Here is a 25,530-nt window from a genome sequence, read left to right as displayed (position 1 = left end):
CTTTGAGATGATAGTTACTCTCAAACAAAGGGAGTCAGAATATAAACTGGTAAAATATTTTCTGAAAAGTAATTGGAATATATTAGCAAAGAGTAGACAAAATACTTTTTTTTTTAACTTAGTCAACTGCCGAAATCCTTATCTCTTTTTTCATTGCTGATGTACCAAATTACTTCTGCTATTTGAACTGTTAGTACATTTCCTTTCCTTCCATTCAACAAACATATAGGGGTGAGCAAAAGTAGGTTTACAGTTGCTCGTATGGAAAATAATACATAAATAATACAAGAATAATAAAAAAAGAATAATCAAGAATAAACTGTGTTTCCTGTATGTATAACTGTTAACCTGCTTTTGTCCACCCCTGTATACTGAATGCCTTACAAATCCAGGTAGGTATCTAATTTCAAAGAATTTTGGTGGAAAAAATAACATGCCAACAACTAAAAAAGGCACAGGGCAGAATATGTTAACTTTCATAGGTGAAAAATAACAAAGATTGCTAAAGCAGTCTTTTCTTGAAGTTGCATCTCCTAGATTTACTTTTTCCTTTCCATCCCTAAATAAGTCATCACACCATAGCTAGATAATTATAAATGACTCTTACTTCCCTTGGAGGATTCTCTTTCCCACCCAGAATCATCTATGTTCTCCTGCCAGGTTACATCATTGCTCATTCCATATGGGACTATTCTGTTTAAAGATCTATAACTCCCTGCTTAGCTTTCAAGGTCTTCTGCATGCTGCTCCCACCAACCTACTCAATCCTATCTTCCACAAATTTCAGGTAAGACCTCCACTATTTCAGCCAGGAATAAAGAATCTCCCTCGAATACCATTCTAATTTGTCCTGCTATGTCTTTACGTTTTTCCTAATATATTGAAATTTGTCAATTTTCAATATAATGATTTTATTCCCAACAACTCTGAGAAGTGAAGGGTAGATGGGGGGAAGAAAGAGATGAGGGTATCTTTAGCAGATCTTGAAATGGGGAGGCAGTTTGAGTTGAGGCTCTGAATCACCCTCTATTTCAGCAGGTTCTGAGAAAGTCCTATTTGGCAGAGTTTCTGACTAGAAGCCACAAAACCACCAAATTCAGGCTCGTCCTTAAGGGACATATCACTGCACAATACTTGCCAGGTGTGGGAACAGCTACTTTTGGTGGCCAAAAGAGCTACAAAGGAGATACTGTTATCCTGGTATCCAGACACCAAAAGCTATAATCCCATTTGGTAGTATTAAGGAAGCAATGTTAGTTTTCTTGTTTTTTGTGGGGGGAGTTATAATGGTATTAAGGTCTTTGTTTAAAACATGAAAATACTGTTTATGTTTTAGAGATACATACTGAAATATTTACCGATAATTCAACTGAAATAATTACAGATGAAATGATATTATAATGACTTGCTTTAAAATAACCTGGTGTGATGCTGTGTAGATGGGTATAAAACAAGACTGGCCATGAACTGATAATTACTGAAGCGGTGTGGTGGATCTATGGGACTTCATCACATTACTTTCTCTACTTTTGTATGAGATGGGTAAGAAGAGGAGCAGCCATCAAGGGAGAGGAGCTGCTCCTCTTACACATGCGCTTATTAAATCTTTTCCCACCTGTTCCCCTGAGGACTCTAGTTGCATTTCCTATCAAAAGTCCTTGAGACCAATAACAAAAGGAGGTTTTTCCTCTGGAAACCCAAGTCCTGTGATCTGGCAGACACGGTCTCTGGGAATTATTAAAGCCCGCAGTTCTGTTCTCAAAGCAAAATCAGAAAAGTACAAAAATTTGTTTCTCTACATTCATGAAAGTTCACTCAGTGAGGTGGACTTTTCCAACATTGGAGGGAAACTTGCTCTTCTTTTTTTCCTCCTCTCAGAGAATTCTCTGGCCCTTTGCCAAGAGGGCCCATCTATGGGATAATTGCCTAGGGAAAGGGCATCTACTTAGAGACAAATAGCACCAGAATTGGGGAGCTCACCCTTACAGAAGGAAGCAAGAACAGCTTGGAGCTGTGCAGAAAGAGGCATTATAGGTTACTACTAGTTCTACAAAAATGTATTTCTGGTTTATTATAACATAGATCCCAAAAATACAAGTAGGGGACTCTGTGGTACAGACAAAATAACAGGATGCTGATAACATGATTTCATTTCTAGGACAAAGGTAAAAATAAGTTGTAATTTATAAAAACTAGTTACCTAACATTATCATGGCTTAAAACTGTTAACTAAGTCAGACAGTAGCTTTTGCACTGTGGACCTGACTCTACCCGCCCCTCTTTCTTACTCATTTTCCATTAGGAAGTCCACAACGTATTTTTTCATGCAGTAGAGATGGGCGTCCACAAGGCCTGTGTGGAAATGTATTCTAGGGTGCCTGCAAAAAGAAAAGAGAGAAGGGGCTCACAATCAGGTAACATGGGTTCTATCCTATTATTAGGTAGTAGGCATTAAAAATTTAAAAAAAAATATATATTTTTATTGATTTCAGAGAGGAAGGGAGAGGGAAAGACAGAAACATCAATGATCAGAGACAATCACTGATCGGCTGCCTTTTGCATGGCCCCACACTGGGGATCGAGCCCACAACCTGGGCATGTGCACTGATCAGGAATTGAATCATGACCTGGTTTGTAAGTCGATGCTTAACCATTGAGCAACACCAGCTGGGCAGCATCAGAATTTTTAAGAGCTACGTTGCGTACACCCCATCCTGGGGAGATCAAGATGGTAGATACTAGCTCTGATCCAACCACAGAATAGGTCTTTTCTTTAAAGAAACCCTATTTCACACTTTATGAGGCTTTTAGGCTTCTAAAGACATTAAACCAAAATCAATAAGCCATCAAATCACTGACAAGCCACTTTCTATTCTATCGCTCCTACCAAAAAATCTTGTCACTAACCTTTTCCTGCTTCTACTCCAAATACCCTACTTCCTGCAGGCCATACTTTACTCCAGGATTTGGCTTGTGTTACCCCATTTTCACAGAAGATGAAGTAAAATTCTATGAATACTCTCTAATTCCCACTCTTATTTATTCATCAGGACTTTCCCCAGTTATACTTCCTCCAGGAAATCTTCACCCAAGTTTGCGCTCTCAGACTTATGCCCACCTATATCAGACAACTTATCATACACTAAGATAACAGCCTATTTATTTGTCTCTCTTCCACTAGACTAAAAATTCTCTGAGGGTAGAGATTTTTCTTTATAGATTGAGCTCTTAGCATTGTATTTCACACAGAGTAAATGTTAATAAATAGTTATTGAATAAACAAAAAAATGAATAAAGTAGGTCAACTTAAGGCATCTGCCTGTGCTGTCTATTTTAGTTTGCCATTTTGGTTTCAGCTTCAAGAAATGTCATGCTTGCCCTGGCCAGTGTGTCACCCCATAGACTGAGAGGTTGTGGTTTGATTCCCAGTCAGGGCATATGCCTGGATTCTGGGTTTGAGCTCCAGTGGGAGCTCGTATGGCATGTTCAATGGGTACCCGAGGCAACCCATCGATGTTTCTCTCTCTCTCTCTCTCTCTCTCTCTCTCTCTCTCTCTCTCTCTCTCTTTCTCTCTCTCTCTCTCCCTTCTTTTCTCTCTAAAATCAATAAAAGCATGTCCTTAGGTGAGGATAATAAAAAGAAAGAAATGTCATGCTTATAATTTCCAAGGTCATTTTATTTAATAAAAACAGACAGTTGAGAGGAAGGAGAAAAGAAGGGTGGAAAATAAAGATTCCAATCATAGCTGCCGGGCTGTCATTTTTCTTCTACTCTGTTACTTTGCTTTGACTGGCTTACAGCTTTAAGGAAAATTATTCCCATGGGATCTAGAAAACTTAGAAGTAATATATCAAATAAATTAAGGTGCACCACCCTGGGCTTCCATTATTTTGGGAGAAAGGCAAACAAAATCTTTTGAAAAGAGCAACAGAGAAGTCAGACTTATTATTCCACACCTAGAACACATAAACTCCACACACAAGCCAATTAATATATACAATGACGATGAAGAAGAAAGGAGAAGCTACTTCTCAATCCTAACTTTCTGAGGTTCTTGATTTCTAAGAAATTCCTCAGGATGAATGTGGTTACCAGGGTTTTACCTGAAGTCCACACTGATAATTCTCTTCCTTGATCTAACCAATTTGGAAAGTTGCACTCGCTTGTTCAGTCTCTTGGTTTACAAATTCCCTGAATCATTCAACATACTCTACCTATACTTACTGAATCCTCACAACTACCTCATGAAGTAGATGTATTACCCTCATTTTAAAAAATATATTTTATTGATTTATTACAGTGAGGAAGAGAGAAGGATAGAGAGTTAGAAACATCCATGAGAGAGAAACATCCATGAGCTGCCTCTTGCATATCCCTTACTGGGGATGTGCCCGCAACCAAGGTACATGCCCTTGACCGGAATCGAACCTGGGACCTTTCAGTCCGAAGGCCGACGCTCTATCCACTGAGCCAAACCGGTTTCAGCTACCCTCATTTTTATAGCAGAGGTCAACTGCTATTAAACAGCCAGGAAAGGAATAAATTAAAAGTCTGAATAACCATCTTGTAAACTGTTATCAATCCCTAGCATATACGGCACGAGATTCATATAGCATTTTATAACTCACTAGAGGCCCGATGCATGAAATTCGTGCAAGAGTAGACCTTCCCTTCCACCGGCTGCCAGCACTGGCTTCCCTCTGGCACCCAGCACTGGGCTTCCCTCCAGCTGCCGGCAGGCACTGGGACCCAGGCTTCCCTTGCAGCCTCGGCTTTGTCCAGAAGGTCATCCGGTCTAATTAGCATATTACGCTTTTATTATTATTGACTAGAGGCCCAGTGCACGACATTTGTGCACTGGGGGCAGAGGGGTCCCTCAGCCTGGCCTGCAACCTCTCAGAGTCCAGGACCTCTCGGGGGATGTCTGACTGCTGGCTTAGGCCCACAGTCAGACACCCCCCAGGGGTCCTTAGTGCTGGCGCGGAGGCGGGAGAGGCTCCCGCCACCGCTGCTGCACTTACCAGGTGTGAGCCCAGCTTCTGGCTGAGTGGTGCTCCCCCTGTGGGAGTGCACTGACCACCAGGGGGCAGCTCCTGCATTGAGTGTCTGCCCCCTGGTGGTCAGTGCACATAATAGCAACAGGTCATTCTGCCTTTCAGTCAATTTGTATATTAGCCTTTTATTATATAGGATAAATATTTTTTCTACTTTTACTCTCATACTTTTTACTCTCATCCCATAAAATAGGTAAAAAAAATTCTCCCATTTTAAAGGAAAAAATGTTCCAAAAATTTAGAATACTCAAGGCTAGAGATTTAGGTACAAATATGAAAGACAATGAAGAAATAGAGACGGGCAATTCAGAGATTTTTTTTCTTTTATATTAAATTTGTAGTGAATGTAATTATTGGGACTGGGAAACTAATGGCATTTAAGATGCCAAAGAGGTGGGTTTCTTATTTCACTCTATTATTTTTGAATTACATGAGAAATAAGGATTGATATTTTAAAACAAAATAAACAAAATCAAAAAGCCTCAAAGAGTGCCACTAATACCTGGGTAACTGGCAGATAGTTCTGAGCCAGAGAGGCTTTGGATTTGTATAACATAAAGTAAGAAATTAGTAAATAGAAATGAATAAGATAATTAGAAATACATGAAATTTCATGTTTGTAAAGTAATTTAAAACATAATTTTCCAAGCACAGGAAAAGTCCATTATAATAAAAAATAAAATATGTGAAAAATTTGTGGGAATCCTTTTAATGATAAAATAACAATAAAAGTTCAGAGATGTGGTATAAAAATTTAATCTTTAAAGTCTATAAGATCATTTGTGAAACTCCCACAGGTTTTTTTCTTCTCTTCAACTAACACAAAAATAATTTTTTTTGTTGTTGTTAATCCTAACCTGAGGGTATTTTTCCTATTGATTTTTAGAGAGACTGGAAGGGAGAGGGGAGGAGGGAGAGAGAGAACTCTTTCTCAACCTGCTTCCAAGTTTCCTCATACATTCTTGGAAAGCAGGAGAGCAGATATTAAGAAATGCTCCTAGCTCCTCGGCAGGGTAATTGGTACCAGCTGCTACAGGAGCTTTAGGGTTGGGGGGCAAGTTGCCCACGGTGCTCCCCCATGGATGAGACAGCACACAGGGCTGCAACCCTGATGCTCGCACCTTCCACTGGACAGTGATGAAGGCTATGGCTGTGCCGGTGAGCACAGGGGAGAGTGGCCTGTTTGAAGGTGTGAGCAGAGGTGACAGGAGCAGAATAGCAGAGGATTTGGAGACTACATCATCTTGCCTCCAGCACAACCATTTCTGTCCTGTGATCAATGTGAGTCGCAGGAACTTCTTAAGTAACAAACAAAATGAGCCAGGGGCATGGAGTATATGACTTTCATATTGGTCTGGGAGTGACTATGAGCTCCAGCATTATCATTGAAGGAAGTTTCATTTTGGAACAAACAATAAAGATCTTCTGTGACTAGCCAGGAAAGGCTCCATGAAAGCAGGTCAGTAACACATAAGAACCAGAAGCAACAATTCCAATGAGGACAAAAACCTCCCAAGATAACTTAGCCATCTTGAAGGGTTCAATGCAACAACACAAACAACCTTCTTCAGACAGTCACCTTCTACTTTATTTGGCAATTTGAAACTTATTCCAATAAAGAAACATCTCCCCGCCTCCCCGCCCCCCACTAGAAGAGTTAGAGCTAGTTCCCTACTGCCTAATCATTATAATTGAAAAGAAATTAAGACCAAGGTATGCTTGAAATAATCAAGTTTGCTCAGAAGTAGAGGAAAGAAAATGACCCATGAAGCATGGCTATTTACTAGCTATCTACAATTCTAATGAGGCAGATTTTTGGGCAAGTACCTGTTGCCTAAGTACCTGGTAGCTGTTTTATAAAAAGTACTTGCCATACCTCCCCAAATGCCTGCTCTTGATGGCAGGGTAAGGGGCAGGAACGACAGGTTGTTGATTGTTAGGAGTGCATATGGAGCTACCAAACCAAAGGTCTGCCTATGCAGCAGCGTGGGCTCTGGCCCCATCGGTTCTCAGGCCTCTCCTAGAAAGGCGGTGTTGAAGTGAAAGCCCCGGACTCAAAGCAGCAGACGGTAAAAGTGCTTCTCTTCATTGTACTGACAGAAAAACAAAAGGAAGTTATTTTAGTCCACATTAATTGAATACCTACTATATGCCAGGCACTTGGGATATAGCAGTAAACAAAATGGACATGACCCCTGCATGAAGCTTACAGATTAATGAAACATAAATTATAGCAAGTATGCAATAACTGTAAAAGGCAGCACAGAATGCTACAGAAGCATATAATGGGGGACCTCACTCAGGCTGACAGATATGGGAAGTTTCCCTTTCAGCTTAGACCTGAAGGAAGGGAGAGAGATAGCCAAGTGAAAGGGGCCTAGCAACTAAGATAAGTACTCTGGGGAGAGAAAAATAGCTGGTGACAAGACCTTGAGGCAGATGGGTGAGTGTGAGGAACTAAAGATGCCCAGTACTGACAAAACACAGAAAACAAGATGGGGAGATACACAAGATGAGGTTGGAGAGGTTTTAGGCCATGTTAAAGATTTTGATCTTTAGTCTAAAGGAATTAGGTCTTGCTTTCCAGCAGTGACAACTTCCCCATGACAACTTGCCTCTTGCTAAGGATCTCCTTCATCCCTTCCCAGAAGAGGAGAGGAAACACAAGAAGAAGTACCTGGTGCGGAGCCCCAATTCCTACTTCATGGGTGTGAAGTGCCCGGGATGCTATAAAGTCACCACCACCTTCAGCCACGCACAAACGGTACTTTTGTGTGGGCTGTCCCACTGTCCTCTGTCAGCCGACAGGAGGAAAGCAAGGCTTCCGAGGATGTTCCTTCCGAAGGAAGCAGCACTAAAAGCATCCAGAATCAAGATGAGTGGGAAACCATCCCAATAAACACATTTTGGATTTAAAAAAAAAAAAAAAAAAGGAGGCTGGTCTCAGGTTATGTGTATAGGATAAGATAGAGGTGTATAACACAAAATCATCTCCTATGTCTCTAGCATATTCAATATCTTGAGACTAATGACGACCTATATTCTGTGATGATATCATTGGCTTAATAGTGAGCTAAATCAAAGTTGAAAGGCAGCTCGGTGTAGTAAAAAGAGCAATGGCTAAGAGGGCTCTAGTTCTGACCTCACCACTAAATATGACAAAATCTTCCTTCATGCCAGTTTCTTATCATAAAACGGAGTGTTGTGCTTCAGTTAGTCCTAGAGTTTTGTGGAGGTGCTTCAGGACCTGCTAAGGGAAGCCTGAATAAGAATAACCCTGTGTTCTAAGTTTATATTTTAGGCTTCTATATAAGATTTCACTTACAGAGAAAGTTTCACTCCTTTAAGAGAAAGTTTGAAAATGATTGCAAATTTTAATCTTAGATAATAGATAACATATTCATTAATTTATTCTATTCAACAAACATTGAGATCTATCATATTACCTACTTGTTGCAGAGTTATTAGGATGGTTAGAAATTACTTGAAGTGTATACTTGGTACTTGTATACCAGGCACTCATTAAATAACTATTATAATTACCATCATGAGCCAGGTACTGTGCTTTGGTACCAGGGACATAGAGCTGAAATAAGCAGAGCTCCTTAGGAGCTCACAATCTAGTAGGGAAGACTACATGTTAGAAAACATTTTATAGTATACTGTGGTACATAATAATGTAGGAAGCTCAGTACAGAAGAGGATGTAGTGAGATGTCTAAGGAAACAGGCATAGGATAAGAAGGATTCACAGGGGTGGATGAAGCTTGGGTGAGTTCTGAAAGAGGAGGATACATTTGCTAGGCAGTCAAAGCAGGAAAAAAATATTTCAGATCAAGGAACTAGCATATGCAAAGGCAAAGTGGTAATGAAAAAAAATAAAATAAAAAATCCCAGGATATAATGGTAAAAAATTAAAGCTGGAGAGCTAGCCAGAGGCCAGTACACAGAAAGCCTTCTATGACTCTTAGATGTCAAGTTAAGGAGTTTGGATTTTGTCTTTTAGGTGATAAAAAACCATGAAAAGTTATTGTTTTAAGTAAATAGTCATGCGCTGCATAACAATGTTTCAGTCAACAGTGGTTCCCGAGGTACATCAGTCAACAGTGGTTCAGTCAACAGACCACATATACAACAGTGGTTCCATAAGATTATGACCAAGCTGAAAAATTCCTATGGCCTATTGACGTCATAGCCATTGTAAGGTCATAGCACAGCTCATTACTCACATATTTGTGGTGATGCTGGAGTAAACAAACCTACAGTGCTGTCAGCCATATAAAAGTATAGCACATACAATTATGTACAGTACATAATACTAGATAATGATAGTAAGTGACCATGTTACTGGTTTAATGTATTTACTATACTATACTTTTTATCATTACTTTAGCATATACTCTTGTTGTAAAACAGTATGCCATGTTACACCAGCAACTGGCTCTCACATCTCATACTTATCGTGTCTCTGGAGTGCACCATTTTCTCTCTCTCTCTTTTTTTTTTCTTTTTAATCCTCACTTGAGGATATTTTCCCACTGATTTTTAGAGAGAGTGGAAGAGAGAGGGAAAGACAGAAATATCAATTTGAGAGAAACACACCGATTGGTTGTCTCCTGCAGGAGCCCTGAACAGGGCCCAGGCTGGGCAGAAGCCTGCAACTGAGTTATATGCCCTTGACTGGAAACAAACCCAGGACCCTTCAGTCTGCAGGCCGACGCTCTATCCACTGAACCAAACGGTCTAGGGTTGCATCATTTTCTCTTGTGGTTGATTTACAAAACTGGTGTTGTTTTGTATAGTAACATTCCGTATAGTCTCGTTGCCTAGGAGCAATACATTATGCTATATAACCTAGATGTGTAGTAGGCTGTACCATGTAGGTTTACATAAATGCATTCTATGATGGCCGCACAACAACAAAATCGCCTAATGACGCATTTCTCAGAACGGATTCCTGTCATTAAGCAGCACATAACTATACATATACACGGTATGCTGGCTTTGTATGTATTGACTTACCTGAGCTGGAATTATGTTATACAAAATTCTCTTTTCTGAATGGTTCTCAGTCAGCAATGGACCCAAGAGATATTCTGTGTAACATTTAGAGGGCAGAAGTAAAGCTGCAGCCACATTTTTAATGCTATGAAGGTCGATGGATGGTGCCAAGTACTGTGGCTACTTGTACATGATGTCACTGATATACTTGCTCACCCAGTAGGCATGGAACAGTATCCAGTCCTGCAGCTCCTCTAGATCCTGACAGATATCCTCCTTCAGCTTCTCTTGAGTCCTGAGCCAAGCACTGTGTAGCTCTGTAGTGAAAGATACCAGCTTTTTTTGCTGATTACCCACAGCAATGAGACTGAAGGTGGTAAAAGACAGATGTGGTCCTTGTTTTGTCCTTGCTCTTGTCCACATCTAGATTTCCTTTCTGACTGTTGATCTGGCTGACTGATAGCAATCACTGTCCTCGTGTAACTTATAGTCCAGAGCAATAAAGGGTTCCAGATGTTATCTAGACATTTCTACAGAATATAGGAGAGTACAAAGGAAGAAGGGTCAATTCTCAATTCTGCCTAGTGTGAAAATGGTCAGAAAAAGTTTCACAGAGAAGTGCTATATGAGCTATATGAGCTGAGTCTTAAAAGAAGAGCAGGTATTTAGCCAGGGAGAAAAGGGTAACTGGCTGAAGAAGTGCTAGGAATGGTGAGAGCAAAAGGACAGAGGTGTAAAAAGGAATACAGAAGTCAGGGAACGATAAGCAACTCTCCATAACTTATGGTGGAGTGCTGAGTATGGGGTTGCATTTGGGAAATGGTGAAATATAAGGCTGGAGGGGTAAGCCTGGTTAGATGATTGAGGGCTTTAGGAATTTGTAGTTTATTCTATAAGCAATGTGTTTGTAGGTAGAGGGGGAAGAAATAGTAAAAAGAAAAGTTGAAAATTGTGGAGAGTGTTGGAAAAACTGATGGAGCAGTTCCAGGGGAGGCAGAGGAAAATGGGGTACAGACATAGTGAGGGGACTGGTCTTAAATAGGACAGAAACTTCTTCCTCTAAGGCTAGAAAAAAGGAATTGAAGGTGGGTCTGAATGAAGATAAAATCATGGGTAGGGTAGTATGCTGGGAAAATCAGCATCTGGTAGCCAGGATTTTCTTGCAGAAGGAGGAGGCAGGGTTATTACCTGAGACAGGAAAGTGGAATGGTTGAGAATAGCTGCTGAGAGAAGTGAGAAGGTGGTCCAGGACAGGTCTAAGAATGTGGAGTGGTCTAAGGGCTCAGCTAAGATTGAAAACATGAATTTACAACACTGTAAACTGGTGCCAATTTACAACATTGCAGAATATTTCTTCTGAAGTCTTTAATAGAACAGATGTAGAAGTAGACAAAGTAGATGTTAAAGTAATCCAAAGTTGAAGGTTATGAGGGCAGACACAACCAAAGGATAATGAGTGAGGATATAGAGAGAAATGCCTGAAGTAATATAGCATAGGTTCTACATTGGATGAAGAAAAAAGTGAGGGATAGAATTAAGAAGACAAAGAGAGAGGGGGTAGGGAGGCAGGCAGGAAGGGTTAGTAAGGGAATGAAAGATATAATGGGGCTAAAATGAAGGAAACAGGATTCTAGGTAAAGATGGCAGATTAATTATAAGCATAAAGCCCTATTCCTTTTGAAAGCTCATGAAAGTGATAGTAAAAGGTGTTGCTATTTTTAAAAAGGCATAACCCCTAAGAACAAAGATTAGGAAAAGAGAGGATAGAAACAATATTTTGAAATCTGGCAAGCAGAAGGATGGTGGTAACAGATTTTGCATATCCAAGAAAGCTGAAATCTAAACCAGCTCTACTGATTTGTACTGCAGAAGCCCTGAAATGATCAGGAATTGGCTTAAGGAAAAGGCTTAAGGATGCTGACATGGGTTCTTTTGCAAATAACCTATCTATACGACTTTATAGACGTGAGAGTTAAAAGTATAGAAAAATAAGAATAAAAGTCTCACTGCCTTTGCTGGACAAAATACCTTGGGAAAAGTTCTTGATCCTGACTTCTACAAACCCCTCTGCACTCCTCCCCCCAGAACTGCAAAATTAGAGAAGTACTTTAGGAATTTATGGCTGGTTTGCAGTAATGGGGATACTAATGTTAAGTAAATAGCATTTCAAGACTTTCCATTGGGAAAATAATCAAGAGTATAAACCCATTTCTCATCATCCCAGAAATACAAATTTGGCCATGATCTTTGAGATTTGATTCAAGTCATTGTCTTCCCAGATATGAATGTCTAAATTTTCCAAGACGAATGTGTGAACATTTTATTCCATTTTAAATATATCCTTTAGAAGCTTGTTTTAGTTTTTCATTACTCTTCCAGTAAAGAAAAACCCTTGACTAGTATTCAAAAGAAAACAACACAACACTAGAGAAAAGCTACATGATTTTCTTATTAAATATTTGGCACAAATACCTTTTACTTACGAATTATTAAAAACACATGTCTTTCAGAAATAAAACAGGAAATTTAGAACTGGGGGGACCGTCTTTAAAGAACTAAGTCAATTTGTTGGGAAAACTGAGGCTTAGAGAAGCAAAGTGATTTGCTCAAGATCATATAGCTGGTTTGTCTCAAGACTAAATTTCAAATTCTCTGGACTTGAGTTTCCAACACCATGCTCCTTCTACCAGCAACATTCTTTTCCACTACATATAAGGTCTCTCCAAGTCAGTAATGCTTCAAGTCAACATTTGGAAAATGTTTTCTGCTTTTTTAAAAGTACCCTGAGGTAGTAAGAATCTGGACTCATTGGAGTCAAGTACTACCTGATGACTAGACAGCTTGCTGGGGAGACTGCTTCTGTACCTGACTATAGGCTTAGCAGGATTCCTACTCCAGCAAGCACCATACACTATCTCACTTTTTAGGACTAAATATGTTTGAAGCCCAACAAAACAGAACATTTCCTTGCAATCAAGCAAACACTTCATCCTCTCTCAGACAGGGAGAAAACAAACGTTGTCCTTTTCTCCTACAATCACTACAAAATTAAGAAAACTTTAAAACAAGAGATTTCTGGTGACCCCAGATATATACACAAAGGCCTTTTTCCAGATTTAGTGTTTGACTAATAGGCACTAGTCCTTACTTTTGGAAATTCAGTTTAAAAAATGGATAGGAAGTATTGGATTCTCATATTCAAACATGTTTGAAAAAATCTGAATCTAATTAGCTTTTACCCACCATCCCACTGAGGCCAGGAGGAGCACAATGACCCAGAGGGTCATATAAATATGTGGAAGAACATTTTATTGCTCATTTATCCAGCCAGCTGCCCTATTGCAACTACACTCAAGAAATCCTGAATCACTAGGGTGTAGATTACAAGTTAGAAGAATGGAGGGAAAAACCTGCCAACAACAAAATATGCAATCTAGTCTTAGGAAACCAGCAGATCTGGGCTTTAAATAAAAATAAAAAAATAAATGTTTCCTTCATTTTAGTCCCATTGTATCTTTTAATGAAAGATACAATGGGACTAAAATGAAGGAAACAGGATTCAAAATATATATATTTTTGAATCCTGTTTCCTTCATTTTAGTCCCATTATATCTTTCATTCCCTTACTAACCCTTCCTGCCTGCCTCCCTACCCCCTCTCTCTTTGTCTTCTTAATTCTATCCCTCACTTTTTTCTTCATCTAATCTAGAACCTATGCTATATTACTTCAGGCATTTCTCTCCATATCCTCACTCATTATCCTTTGGTTGTGTCTGCCCTCATAACCTTCAATATATCTATATCTATATCTATATCTATATCTATATCTATATCTATATCTATATCTATCTATATCTATATCTATATATCTATTTTCTTTTTACTTCAGAGAGGAAGAGAGAGATAGAAATATCAATGATGAGAGAGAATCATTGATTGGCTGCCTCCTGCATGCCCCCACTGGGGATCGAGCTCGAAACCCAGGCATGTGCCCTGACTTGGAATCGAACCGTGACCTCTTGGTTCATATTGCTCAACCACTGAGCCACACCACCTTGGCTCTCTTTTGCTCTTTTAAAGATAGCATACAGCTTTTGGGTTCATGAATGAAATATTCTCTCATCTCTCAATGAGAGCAAGGTTTTTGGTGTGTTTTGCTCACATTGTATTCCTAGCTCCTAAAGTAATGGAATTCAGATGGCTCAAGTATTAAACAACACATCTTTCTGAATAATGTTACCTTTTTGACATTTTCTTCTCTTCATAATGTTTCCCTTTAAGTTGATTTTTTTTTTTTTTGCTACTAATTTATTGTTTTTTTCCCCCCTGTTTAGATCCGGTAATTCTTGTTGTTTTTCTTGTGTGCATGTCCAAATTTAAGAGTGGTACAATATCTGATTGGCAGCACTGAACATGTGGTGGGCTTTTTCAACTTTGAAATTTAATGTAGAATTACCTAAGAGGTGGGTTATCTGTTGGGAACTCCCTGATGTTTGTATCTTTAGGTCTTTCCTCTTAGACTGTCTGATACCACAGAGAAGAATTCCCTTCTGTCCTTGCTTGACAGGTGCAGGCCTGGCTGCTAGTATTTAGGAACCAAGTGGGAGAAGAACACTGAGGACCTTAGAACACAGATTCCCCATTTTTTGTGTGATATCTCCAACCTCATCTATGTTTGGTGTTCTAATCATATTTACTAGCTCTTGTATATATTTTTAAAAAGAATATTTATTGATTTTTAGAGCGAGAGGAAGGGGGAAGAGAGAAATATCGATGTGAGAGCATAACATTGATAGGCTGCCTCCTACATGCCCTTTACTGGAGATTGAGCTCTCAATCTGGGCATGTACTCTAACCAGGAATCAAACCGGAGACCTCTTGGTTCATGGGTCAATGTTCAACCACTGAGCCACACCAGGGTGAGTCTCTGTAACTATTAACCATTTTCTTTTTCATCTAAATCACTGATTATCTCAAACCTTTCCTTTATGTCAATAATTTGATTTTCATTGGTGTCTACTATTCCATTATTTGTTATTTTAAAATTTACTAGTTAATTCTGAAATTAAGTTACATGGTCCTCTATTTTCTTAGTTCTCTATACTTTTATCTTATTTTGTTGTTTTATAATCTCATCACTGAAATTTTATTTATAAAATCTACATTTTAATGAGTTGTTTTATAGTTGTAGAGTTGTAAAGAAATTCATTCTATTCATTGAGTTATTCTTTTTCAGGGTAGGCTCTTTGTCTTCTGCAGGGCTTTTTTCTTGCTTTCATTTTGTTTGCTGTATATTTGCACAGCTGGCATGCTAATTCATTTGGGTCTTGTTCATTCTTGTTTTATTTGTTTTGAAATAATATAGATGAATTCTTGCCCTGGCTGGTGCTGCTCAGTGGTTAGAGTGTCAGCCCATATATTGAAGAGTTGTGGGTTCGATTCCCAGTCAAGGGCATGTACCTGAATTGCAGGTTTGATCCCCGGCCCCAGTCGGGGCATGTGCAGGAGGCAGCCAATCGATGTGTCTCTCTTGCACTTATGTTTATCTCTCTTCTCCCCACCACCTCCCTCCCTTCCACTCTCTGGGGAAAAAAATATCCTCTGGTGAGGATTAATGAAAAAAAAATTTTTTTAATGTTGTATAGACATACAATGGAATATTATGCAGCCTTAAAAAGGAAGGAGCCTGGCCAGCATGGCTCAGAGGTTGAGTATCAACCCATGAACCAGGAGGTAATGGTTTGATTCCCTGTCAGGGCACATGCCTGGGTTGTGGGCATAATCCCTAGTGGCGAGTATGTAGGAGGCAGCCAATCGATGATTCTCTCTCATCATTGATGTTTCTATCTCTCTCCCTCTCCTTTCCTCTCTGAAATTAATACCAATATATATTTTTTAAAAAAGAAGGAAATTCTGACATATGCTACAACATGGATGAACCTTGAGGACATTATACAAAATGAAGTAAGCCAGTCACAGAAAGACAAATACTTTATGATTCACTTATATGGAGTATTGCAAGGAGTCAAATTCATAGAAACAGAAAGTTGAATGGTAGTTTACCAGGGGCTGGGGAGAAGAGATGGAGAGATGTTGTTTAATAGATAGAGAATTTCATCTAGAAATTCTTCAAGATAAAAAAGTTCTGGACTCTTCCAGTCCCTGGTGCTTCGGGAGCCGCGGGCTTCTGTGCAGATATGGCCAAGTCCAAGAACCACACCACGCACAACCAGTCCCGAAAATGGCACAGAAATGGCATCAAGAAACCCCGGTCACAAAGATACGAATCTCTTAAGGGGGTAGACCCCAAGTTCCTAAGGAACATGCACTTTGCCAAGAAGCACAACAAGAAGGGCCTGAAGAAGATGCAGGCCAACAACGCCAAGGCCATGAGCGCACGCGCTGAGGCCATCAAGGCCCTGGTCAAGCCCAAGGAGCCCAGGCCCAACATCCCAAAGGGCTGCAGCCGCAAACTCAGTCGACTTGCCTACATCGCTCACCCCAAGCTTGGGAAACGCGCTCGCGCCCGCATCGCCAAGGGGCTCAGGCTCTGCCGGCCAAAGGCCAAGGCCAAGGCGGAAACCAAGCCCCAGGCTGCAGGTGCGGCTGCAGCTCAGGCTCCCAAAGTGGCTCAGGTTCCCGCTCCCAAAGGTGCCCAGGCCCCCGCGAAGGCTCCACAGTAGAGGCCTCTGTCTGCCGACGTGAGGATGGAAGGACTGGTGGGGCCCCTGTGCTGTTTGTACAAATAAACCTGCGGCGTTCTGGAGATCTGTTTCACAACATTGTGAATATATGAAGATTAGTGAAATGTACACTTAAAAATGGTTAAGATAGTAACTTTTCTAAAAAAAGAAGCTCTATAACATTGTCAGAAAAACAGTCCTGTTCCCTGTTCTCCCCACAGCTGCTTTGCCCCACTCCTATGCAGGATCTGACTCTACCTTGGCAAGAAAAGACACAGAGAAAAGTTAAGCTTGTGTGGTGAAAGAAAGTCTTCATTCTGTCCCTTGGGAAAACATTCACATACTTCTGTTAATTTCACACAGTATAATGTAGTTTTCATAACTCTTTCCCATCCACTGGGTGGTTTTATTTTGTTTTAAGACAAGAAGAATTGCCAATAAGAAAAACCCTAGGGCTTACTTCTGCAGGATAGATCCCTTAATGACCAGCTCCTCATCCAAGTCCGCTTCATTAGCCATGAAGAGCAGCCTCTTTCCTGTGCTGTCCACTCCAATGAAGTCACGCTGCTCCACTGGATCATACAAAAGAAGGAATATCAAACAAAGACATTTGCTTTGCCTGTATGACTAAGACAGGGAAGAGGGTACCTGCTCACATTTCTCTTGGAACCAAATACAGAATACCAAATACAGAATTGAGTGTTATATAGCACATACTCATTACAATGTTTAAAACATAGGCAGTCAAAAAATTTTTATTGCTCTAAAGGATAGTATTAGGTTAACTGTGAATTCTGACTAAGTTCTATAGATTAAAGTATTGTGTCAATGTAATTTCCTATTTTTAGAGATCTGTCCTTTATGGAGGGGGTGGAGGGGAAAGGACACACATTCGTGTATTTAAAGGCAAAGGGAATGATGCCTGCAATTTATTCTCAAATAGCTCAGAAAAATATTACATATACATTAAATATGCATATGATATATATTAAATATAGGTTATGAAAGAGAGAATGATAAAGCAAATATTAACATTTGGGTACAAGATATATAAGTTCTTGCCCTAGCTGGTTTGGCTTAGTGGATAGAGCATCAGCCTGGGGAGTGAAAGGTCCCCAGTTCAATTCAACGGTTCAAGGGCACATGCCTGGGTTGCGGGCTCGATCCCCAGTGTGGGGCGTGCAGGAGACAGCCGGTCAATGATTCTCATCATTGATGTTTCTACCTCTCTCTCACCCTCTCCCCTCTTCTCTGAAATCAATAAAAATATATTTAAAAAAAGACATATAAGTTCTTTATACTATTCTTGTAACCATTTTGTAAATTTGAAATTATTAAAAAAAATGTGAAGGCGGTGGTGGATATGTTAATTAGTTTGATTATGGTAATCACTTCACAATATCTATAAATACCAAAATATCACCTTGTAAACCTTAAATACATAATTTTTATTTGTAAAAAATAAATTAAAAAAGTTTTTAAAAAAGAGGGGCAGTCAAGATACTACTTAACCACCTAAGTGGATTAACCACAAGCCCACCGCCTGGCACAAAAAGAAAATACAAGAATTTCTTTCTTTGAAATAATCAGCTAGGTCTGCTCACTGTGAAAATGGGAATAACATTATTTAAGGACATCCACATTCAACCAACATTAACTATATGTCTACTATGCACTAGATTTTATGCTGTGTATGGGAGCATTCAAATAAAATAAGGTACATATTTATTAAATGTACAGAGTTATCTGGTAGATAGTGATGTTACAGGCTGCCCTATTACTGCTGTTTTCTGTGTTACATTTCTTCACCCCAACCACATTATAAGCTCTTCAAGTGCAGGCTTATGGTTCCTTTAAATATAAACCCAGTACAGTGTTGGACACTTAACAAAATCTGCTAAGATCTGTATAGTATCTATCTATAGCTTACAAAAGCATTTTCAAATAGAAGCAGCATAACATATAGTTAAGAGAGCCTTTGAAGCCACACCACTTGGGTATGAATACCACATACTATTTGTATGTCTTTGAGCAAGATACTAAACCTCTCTGTTTCTCAGTTTCAGTTGTAAAATGAGGATAATAAGGACTAAATAAGTTAATACATGCTTTCATTTAATCCCCACAAAAATCACATAAAGCAATGATTTAACACTAAGGAGAAAGTGAAAGTTGAACTCGAGGAAATATTTTTATCTCTAAAGATGAATTTATCTGCCTCCCATTGACAGGCAATGACTACCATATAATTCAAAATGCTTCCCTGTCAGCTTCAGCTGTCTCTATACCAAGAACCAAATGTATTACTCAAGTGTATAATGTGTTTAGTTCAGTGGCTAAAGCATTAATTTCTTCAGATGGTGTCTGGTCATCTTATCATATGTAGTGTCTGAATCTGAATAGGGAGAAGCTACCATTAAAAGTTATGTTATTTTTTTCAATATCTAAGATTAGTGAACTCCAAAGAAGGAAGGGGGTAAATAATGCCAATTTGAAGGCAAGTTTTATAGGGATTTTCAATCAAAGCTAAAAACTGCAGAGAATTTCAAATGCCATACAGCAGCTTTGACATATATCAATTCATTTATTCATCCATTTCATGGAAACTTGAGAACATAACAAAGTCTGCAAAGGTCTGATTATGAACCAATATTTTAAAAAGAAGCACAGAGATATTATTTTTGGATGTAATTTGGAGTGTTTAGCCTATCCAAGTCCTTAGGCCCACAAAAACCCGAATGTCCTGGGAGCAGTAATTTACGACAAGTCCATTTTTCAGTTTTGGTGCACTTCAGTTATATTCCCCTCACTCTCAGGCCCCACTTTTTGTATTTGTTTCTTTGTAGCTACCATAGTAACTGGGACCTCAGAATATGATATAAATTAGGGATACTTGGAAATGTTTCTGTTCTGTGCTAACAAAGTGAATTCCACTTTGACAGCAGAGCAGGTAACATTAGAATGTTCATCCTAAGAAGAAAGACCACACAAATAGCGTTAAGAAAGCAGTTAAAACTATGAAGTTCCATTTTTAAAAATCTGTCATATTCACTATTCATATTTTAGTCATTTTTTTTTACTTCTTTGAACCCTTCTGTTTCCTCTATAGTCATTTACTTATCCATTCATTTATTTAGCTAATAAATATATTTGTGTACCTCTTCTGTGACAGGCATTATGTTTGCTATGTAAAGAGAGGCCCAAGTGACTTTAAAAAATATAAATAATTGAGGGCAGCCTCTAGCTAACAGCTAGCTAGAAACTGAGATTCTCAGTTCAACAGTCCTCAGGGAACTGAAATTCTGCGAACAAACAAGTATGCTTAGAAGAACTCCTTTCCTAGTTGAGTTTTCAGATGAGTCCTCAGTCCTGGATGACACTCTGATTTTAGCCTTGTGAAACACTCGTGAATAATTATATCTCTCTTTAAATTATGGGCATATAAAATCTTGATAAAAATGAAAACTAGCCCTAACTGGTTTGGCTCAGTGGATAGAGCGTCGGCCTGCGGACTTAAGGGTCCCGGGTTCGATTCCGGTCAAGGGCATGTACCTTGGTTGCGGGCACATCCCCAGTGGGGGGTGTGCAGGAGGCAGCTGATTGATGTTTCTCTCCCATCGATGTTTCTGATTCTCTATCCCTCTCTCTTCCTCTCTGTGAAAAATCAATAAAATATATTTTTTAAAAAAAATGAAAACTAAATTACAAAAAAAAAAAAAAAAGAAAGAAAGCCCAAGCTATGGAGTAGGAAGGCATGGGTTCAAGTTCTGATTCTACCACTTATCTCTGATGTAATCTTGAGCAGCTATTCACAAAATGCTATTAGGCTATAAATAGATATAAAAACTTGGTCAATAACATACTATCTAGCTCCATTCACTGGATTTTTAGCTTCAGAGCAAATCTTGATTATCTCTGTTTTCCATATCTTAGTTTAGTGTATATATATGTATGTATATATGTATGTGTATATGTGTATATGTATGTATGTATATATTGCATGACCTAAATGCAATGACTACATCAAAATGTAAAGCATTTGTAGGACAGGGAGCTGATTTCATACCCATTACCCTGTCTGCACAAAAGTAAATTGCTCACCTCTTTGTTTTCAAACATCATGTTTTAAAATATATTTTGCTTTAAAATATATTTTCCTATAACTGAGACATTGCTCCTTGTATTTTGCACATGCTCCTATTATTGTACTTATCACATTGTGATGATGAATTCTAGGCACATTTGAACATAATTCTATATACTTGTTTCCTCCATCACAAGAACTTCAGTTTTGAATAATGCAGGGATTTCAAGTCACTTCTGTTGGATATAATTAGGAAAAAAAGGGCAGAGGAGAGAGTGGGAATTGAGAAGAGGAAATAGATCAAGCAGAAGCCCAAGCAGAGTAGAAGTTTTCCTTTGCAGTACAGCTTTAAGAAAAATGAAGGAAGCAAAAGAAACATAGGCTCAAAACTGCCGACCAATAATTGTTAGTGTAGAGGGAACTAAGTTGATTGAGAGGTGACAGCTTTCACTCGTATGATTCTGAAGCACACTAATATATACTGGTTCTAGTCTGGACCAAGACTATATAACTCTGAGAAATGGAGAGGAATATGAGAAATACTACTACAGTAAACTGGGTTAAACAAATTTTTTCCATTTCAAATATCCCAAGAGACACAGTGGAATTACAGAGATAACAGTCAATAATTTATATCATAACAGCATAAAACATTTGCACAGAGGAATATACCAAAAAGACAAGCCCCTTAATAAACATGTTATCTGTAATACAACAAAATAAATATTCCATGTTCTTATTGAAATTGAGGAAAAAAGGAAATTTTTTAGCTTCTAACAAGCAAGGGGTGGTAAATGGGAATTAATGATATTTATGCATCACTACAAGTTTAAAATATGTATGTTTTTATATCACTGATATTCTCTTTATGTAATGTTAACTGTTTGATTTTTGTGACTGTAAAAATTACATATATGAAGCTTTCATTAGTTCTCTCAAGATCACAGTTTCTATTCAATTTTCCCCTTCAGGTGTCAGGTTTCTCAAAATGCCCTATGATTAGGGAGGGTATAACAAACACTTGTCTGTTTATTCTTTAGATAGGGATATTATATGGGTTTTTCGCCCATTTATATGGGCCTTGTACCTAGTTCTGTGCTTGGTGTAACACATACCCAATAACTGTGTTACTAATCTGTTGACCCATTTGCTCAATAAGTAATACTAAGCAAATGGTGGAATAATGGCTAAATACTGACAAGTGGCAGATTTTATACTTCCGTAATGGTATCCAATGCTGCAAAAATCAGTAAATGGAATTTTCCAGAGTTTATATACCCCATTTCCCTGAACAGCTTAGCTGGGTTTCTGGGTCCCTCTTGTACCACTCAATCATCTAATTCCTTTTCTGAGAAGTTGATACCTTAAAAAAGCTTCAGAAAGCAGAGCCCATTTGAATCACCAGAAAAAGTTACATGTGGTTCTTCCAAGGAGGCTTGTCTAGACGTTTAGGCTGCCACAATTAATTTCCCTATAGACTTAGAAGCTATAATGCAAACAAAAGCATTTTGATATTTTGTGGTCTATAAAGGGTTACCATTTTACATAAAATATCTAAAAATTCCCTTTAAAAATAATGTAGAATGCTCGCAAAGTTATTAAATGTGATTTGTTAGGCTGCAGGACCAAATTACTTCCCATAGGAGTATTTCTAAAATATATGTGGAAGTGATAATGATTATAAGAATAACAATTACAATTTATTAAGCAACTGCTATGTTTTAAGGAGCAAATAGAATGCTTTACAAACATCTTAATTCTCACCAAAAAAATCCTGAAAGGATTCAATTTCACTTTACAGCTAAATAAAATGAAGCTCAGGACGGTTAATCTGCCCATTATCATACAGTTTTGGGGCATTGAAACCTACATAGTCTGAACAGAGCCTCTGCTCTCAACAGCCATGCTACAGCAGTAGGTGTTTTATTTTAAAATTGAAAACATTTCTAAACATAAATTAATAGACAATGTAGTTATCAGTCAAAAAATCATAATAGCCCTAGCCAGTTTGGTTCAGTGGACAGAGCATCTGCCTCCGTACTGAAGGGTCCCGGGTTCAATTCCAGCCAAGGGCCAGTAGGTACCTCGGTTGCAGGCTTGATCTCTGGCCCTGATAGGGGCTCATGTGGGAGGCAACCAATCGATGTGTTTCTCTCATATGGATATTTCTCTCTGTCTGTCTCTCCTGCTCCCTTCTACACTCTCTAAAAATCAATGGCAAAATATCCTCTGGTGAGGATTAACAACAACAACAAAACATTATAAATTATCGCTCTTTATAATATTCAAGTGAATTGTAAGTATTGTAATTTATGCGAACCTGCAACCTGGTATGTGCTCTGAAGGGAATTGAACCCACAACCTTTTTGGTGTATGGGACAACGCTCCAACCAACTGAGCCACTGGGCCAGTGCTGTTTTGTTCATTTTATCCCCACGCTTTGGCCCAGATATGGCCTATGGATTCATGCAAATTATACTCATGAATCCAACTACAGACCAGACTCATAGTTTTAGGATTTAAACTGCTAGGGCTTGAATCTTTCTCTTACCTGGGAGGCAATAAGAGCTGCTTTTATAGGCAGATCCCTAAACCATTCAATACTGTAATATCTACTGACTGTTCAACCATGGGCCATATCTGGGCCAGAGCCTGGGAATAAAATGAACAAAACAGCCCTGGCCCAGTGGCTCAGTTGGTTGGAGCATTGTCCCACACACCAAAAAGATTGTGGGTTCGATTCCCTTCAGGGCACATACCCAGGTTACGGATTTGATCCCTGGTCAGGGGGGCATATGGGAGGCAACTGATTGATGTTTCTCTCTTACATCAATGTTGTTTTTTCTCTCTCTTTCTCCCTTCCTCTCTCTAAAAATCAATAAAAACATATCCCTAGGTGAGGATTAAGGGGAAAAAAAAGAAATAAAAATGAACAAAACAGGTGTGATCCCTGCTCCCATGGAGCTTACAGTCCAGTAGAAGAAGGCAGAGCTACCATATGTAGGTAAACAGGGGATATAATTTCAAATTAGAGAGTCAAGGAAGGCCTCGCTCAGAAAATAATTTGAAGGCTAAGTTGGATTTAGAGTGCGTGTGTAGTGGGAGAAGAGGGCATAGACAGTATTTCAGGCAAAGAACAACATGTGTAGCAGCCTGCAACAGGAAAAAAATAGTCCAAAAAATCCAAACATGAATTTGATTCTGTCTTCCTCAGTATCTACATCTCCTACAAATCTTCCAAGAAAGTGGCAAGGGGGGAAAAGATGGCTCTGGAAACACCTAACCATAGCCATTCTCCTATAAGTCAGTAAATGATGATTTGGAAAACTTGGACCTAGGGGATCTAGACTATTAAACAAAATATGATAAAGAGGGGATTAGCTGTTCTGTCACACAATAGCTGCCAAGAAGCAGGCCAAATATATAGTCTGAGAAATTCAGAATTCTTTAAAAAAATGTTCATCACTAAAATGCATAGCATCCCATGGGAGGAATTAAAAACTCAGGTATTTAGGTGAATCTTTCATCTTCAAATATAACAAAATATAGAAAATGAGAAGTTCAAAATTTCATGTTAAGAATGACAAATCTTTCTAAACCATAAATCTAATTATGACATTCTCTTGTTTAAAATTCCTCAATAGCTCCTCACTGTTAGGGATAAAGTTCAAACTCTTTAGTATGATCACTGTTTCCTCTTCACTCCCATTTCCTGCTTCCCTGTCTCCATGTTCACATTCCAGTTAAAGAGCAAGTTACCAATATACATCATACTTTTCAAAGAGGATAGAAGAGCCAGCTTAAAGAAACTTCCATTGGCCAGTTTGTGACAACTTATGCATCAAAACACTTTCAAATGGATGGGCAGATAGATAATAGTTAAGTTCATTTAAAATAAAATTGTAAAAAGCTATGTATTTATTTATTTAGAAATATTCTAAAACTTTATTATGAAATATTGCATCCAGTGAACTACAGAAATAAAGATTACAAGATGGTCAGTGATAGATGTGCTTGTATTTAAGGCATTTCTGTTTCACTGATGTTGGCATAGTGTACTTCTGACAGCACTTACTTCAGTTGCAGTAGTTCTCTTTAAAATAACTTCTATGCAAAATAATGTATGTATATACATATACAGTATGTATGTGTGTGTATATACACACACATACATACTGTATATGTATATACTAGTGTGTGTGTGTACACACTGGAGGCCCGGTGCATGAATTTGTGCATGGGTGGGGTCCCTCGGCCTGGATGGCTATTGGGGCTGTCTCGCCCAGTCCCGATCGGGGCCAAATGGGGCCAGCCAGCCTGATTGAAGCCGGGGGTGGGGGGCGGGGAATGCAGGAGGTGGTCAGCCGTGGGAGGTTGGCTGTGAGAGCACACTGACCACCAGGGGGCAGCTCCTGCGTTGATTGTCTGACCCCTGGTGGTCAGTGCACATCATAGTGACCGGTCGCTTAGGCTTTTATATATATACTAGAGGCCCAGTGCACGAAAATCGTGCACGGGGGAGGGGGGTGTTCCTCAGCCCAGCCTGCACCCTCTCCAATCTGGGACCCGTCGAGGGATATCTGACTGCCCGTTTCGGCCCGATCCCGGTGGGACATCCCTCTCACAATCCAGGACTGCTGGCTCCCAACTGCTTGCCTGCCTGCCTTCCTGATTGCCCCTAACCGCTTCTGCCTGCCAGCCTGATCAC

General features: G+C 39.1%; 2 protein-coding genes and 1 pseudogene across 4 annotated transcripts in view; 2 read left to right on the top strand and 1 right to left on the bottom strand.

Moving 5' to 3' along the window:
- EIF2B3 (eukaryotic translation initiation factor 2B subunit gamma) overlaps nt 1-25,530 on the bottom strand; it is an 83,658-nt gene that overhangs the window by 28,181 nt on the left and 29,947 nt on the right. For 2 of the 3 annotated variants that reach the window (XM_054720736.1, XM_054720735.1), the window contains exons 5-6: nt 17,199-17,310; nt 2,289-2,378 (exon numbers count right to left, since the gene is read on the bottom strand). In XM_054720736.1, the coding sequence (XP_054576711.1) occupies nt 2,289-2,378; nt 17,199-17,310 (202 nt within the window). The remainder of the gene's footprint in view (nt 1-2,288; nt 2,379-17,198; nt 17,311-25,530) is intronic. The other variant, XM_054720737.1, reaches the window with a different exon arrangement.
- On the top strand, nt 7,658-7,913 carry LOC103294870 (40S ribosomal protein S27-like; annotated as a pseudogene).
- Nucleotides 16,212-16,808, top strand: LOC103289519 (60S ribosomal protein L29-like). The gene has a single exon (XM_054720738.1). It carries the CDS (start codon nt 16,253-16,255, stop codon nt 16,736-16,738), a length of 486 nt encoding a protein of 161 aa, XP_054576713.1. The 5' UTR covers nt 16,212-16,252; the 3' UTR covers nt 16,739-16,808.

This window comes from Eptesicus fuscus, chromosome 9 (assembly GCF_027574615.1).
Source record: "Eptesicus fuscus isolate TK198812 chromosome 9, DD_ASM_mEF_20220401, whole genome shotgun sequence".
Lineage (NCBI taxonomy): Eukaryota > Metazoa > Chordata > Mammalia > Chiroptera > Vespertilionidae > Eptesicus > Eptesicus fuscus.
Note: the sequence above shows the minus strand (reverse complement) of the source record. Positions and strands in the feature narration are given on the sequence as shown.

Bases quoted from the DNA above. Each gene is read 5' to 3' on its own strand.
- LOC103289519 (XM_054720738.1), top strand. From the start codon at position 16,253: ATGGCCAAGTCCAAGAACCACACCACGCACAACCAGTCCCGAAAATGG.